Consider the following 2,441-nt stretch of genomic DNA (forward strand, 5'->3'; position numbering starts at 1 on the left):
AATTATAATTTCAGAACAATTGTAGTGATGTTATCTGTTGATCCTTTTCCAATTGCTAGTTGTGTTAATGATTTTGCTGATGATGTAAATTCACAATTATTTGATTCTAATACTTCTTTAATTTGCTTACCATTGAGTGTATCCCATAATCCATCACACCCAAGAACAATGTATTTGTAATCCTCTTGCCATTCTACTTCTTTAACAAATGGCTCTGACACAACCCATTGTTTTAAATGATGGTCTCCTAACCCTCTTGTAACTGCTACATCTCCACTGACCCTTCCATTTATTATCATTCCTCCACTTTCTTTAATTCTTTGTGCTTCATTTTCATTTGTTGCTTTATGCTCTTCACTCATTGGAATTACTTCATTTGTTCCTATAATAATTCCACATGAATCTCCACAATTTGCCATATGAATTATTCTCTTCTTTTCTTTTATTTCAATAATACACATTAATGCACAACATCCTGAATATTCAATTCCATTTTCTTTTAAACTCATATCCATTTCATACATTGCATCTTGCATCATTTCTTCAAACCCTTCATCTTTTCTTTGTAAAACTTCTTTAATTTTATCTTTGACTATTTTAGCACAATGTTGTGCTGCTGTACGTCCTCGGTGACCATCAAAGATTGCATATAATGAATAGACACGACCTTCTACTTCAATTAATGGGTCACAAATAACATGAGCATCCTACTTCAATTAACTCCTTTTTATGTCATTTAACTCTTGAAAACAAACTTCCATTGTTCTTCGCTTCGGATAATTTTTATCTGAGTAATACGAGTATTGAGAAACAGTCACTGGAATTGGTTGTACCTCAGTCATTCCACTATGAAATTTTCTTAGTTCTTTTCTTTTTGTTTTTATTTGAAATTGTTGGTTTGTTCACAAAGTGTAGTTGTTTGTCTTTTCAATGATGTAGACGAAGTGAGGTTTTAGACGAGTCATTGACACATCAATCACAAAGGAAATGAGGTGAGTGAAGGAGGGAAGAAAGATGAAGAGAAAATAGAAGAAGAGGATAGTAAAAATACTAGAAGTAATAATAAAGAAATAAACCCTTCAAACAGAACAAAGAAAGAGAAGATACAATGTCGGATGAAGAGCACAAGGAAAGAAGGGATGAAGAAAAAAGAGAGAGGAAGAAAATCAAACAAAAAGTTGAAGGGAAAATAAAGAAAGAAGAAAAGAAACTAAGAAATGTGGAGAGTAAAGAAACAAAAGAAAAAGAAGAGAAGCAAGAAAAGAAATTTAACCGAAAAGGATTAAGTCGGGAGGAAAAAGAAGAGTTACATAAAGAAGACCAAATCTATAGAACAATATTCATCCAAAATTTATCATTTGAAACAAGTGAAGAAGAATTAAAAGAAAAGATGGGAGAATATGGGGAAGTTTCATATTGTAAGATTTGTATGGATAAAGAAAAAGGGATTAGTAGAGGAACAGGGTTTGTTTGTTTCAGAAGAAGAGGAGTAGCAGAGAAAGTTATTGAAGAAGCATATATGTTTTCAGGGAGTAAGGAAAGTGACATTGAGATTGATGGAAGAAGATTAATTCTTCAGAAAGCAATAAAGAAAGAACAAGCAAAAGATACAAGTAATAGTAAAAAGAAGAAAAAAGAAGGTATTAAAGACAATAGAAATGTTTCATTAGCTATGGTTGGACAAAAAACAAAAGAAGAATATCTTCAACTTGGATTAACTCCAAGTGAAGCCAAAATGCGATTAAAAGCACAAATGGAACGAAATAAAAAATTAAAAAATGTTAATTTCTGTGTTAATAAATATCGAGTATGTGTAAGAAATATTCCTAAAAACACGAATAAAAAGATGATAAAGGAAACATTTGGGAAATATTGTAGTAAAGGGAAGATATCAGATATTAAAATCATTAAAGGAGAGAGAGGGAAAGCAATTGGATATTGTTTTTTGACATTTACATCAGCAGAAGATGCATATCAATTTGTAGAACAAGTCAACGAAAGTCTTCAATTTAAAGAACAACGACGAGTTATGGCAGAATTTTCAATTGATGATATGGTTAAATTACACAAATTCAAAGCTGAAATGGAACGAAGAAAGTTCAATCAAGAAAAGAAGAAATTCATTGAAGAACATTCAGTAAATAATAGCGGTAAAAGAGTTAAAGTTACTTCACTTCCTAAAGAAGTTATAAAAGCAGAAGAAACAAAGGATATGAAGAAAACAAAGAAGAAAGGAATAAACAGAAAAGTTGGAATAACAAAGAAGTTTAATGCTAAGAAATCAATATTATTATAAAAGATTTTCAATGAAACCGAAGAAAATAATGAATGTTATTGAATATTTTAATGAATTATTCAAAACAACTTCTCTTTTAATAAAGCAACTGAAATACTCAATACTTTCAAGAATAATAATATAATAAAGTATATCAATAAGAAAA

General features: G+C 30.1%; 2 protein-coding genes across 2 annotated transcripts; one reads left to right on the top strand and one right to left on the bottom strand.

The window, feature by feature from the left end:
- Positions 1 to 2: 2 nt before the first annotated feature.
- ENU1_037840 (protein phosphatase, putative) lies at positions 3 to 842 on the bottom strand (the record flags this gene model as incomplete). The annotated part of the gene is made up of 2 exons (XM_008857474.1): positions 3 to 707; positions 756 to 842. The coding sequence occupies 2 exons, from the start codon at positions 840 to 842 to the stop codon at positions 3 to 5; spliced, it is 792 nt and encodes a 263-aa protein (XP_008855696.1).
- A 266-nt stretch (positions 843 to 1,108) lies between these two features.
- ENU1_037850 (RNA recognition motif domain containing protein) lies at positions 1,109 to 2,296 on the top strand (the record flags this gene model as incomplete). Its single annotated transcript, XM_008857475.1, has 1 exon — positions 1,109 to 2,296. One exon carries the CDS (start codon positions 1,109 to 1,111, stop codon positions 2,294 to 2,296), a length of 1,188 nt encoding a protein of 395 aa, XP_008855697.1.
- Between the last annotated feature and the right edge of the window lie 145 nt (positions 2,297 to 2,441).

Source organism: Entamoeba nuttalli, assembly GCF_000257125.1.
Source record: "Entamoeba nuttalli P19 unplaced genomic scaffold asmbl_2699, whole genome shotgun sequence".
Lineage (NCBI taxonomy): Eukaryota > Evosea > Mastigamoebida > Endamoebidae > Entamoeba > Entamoeba nuttalli.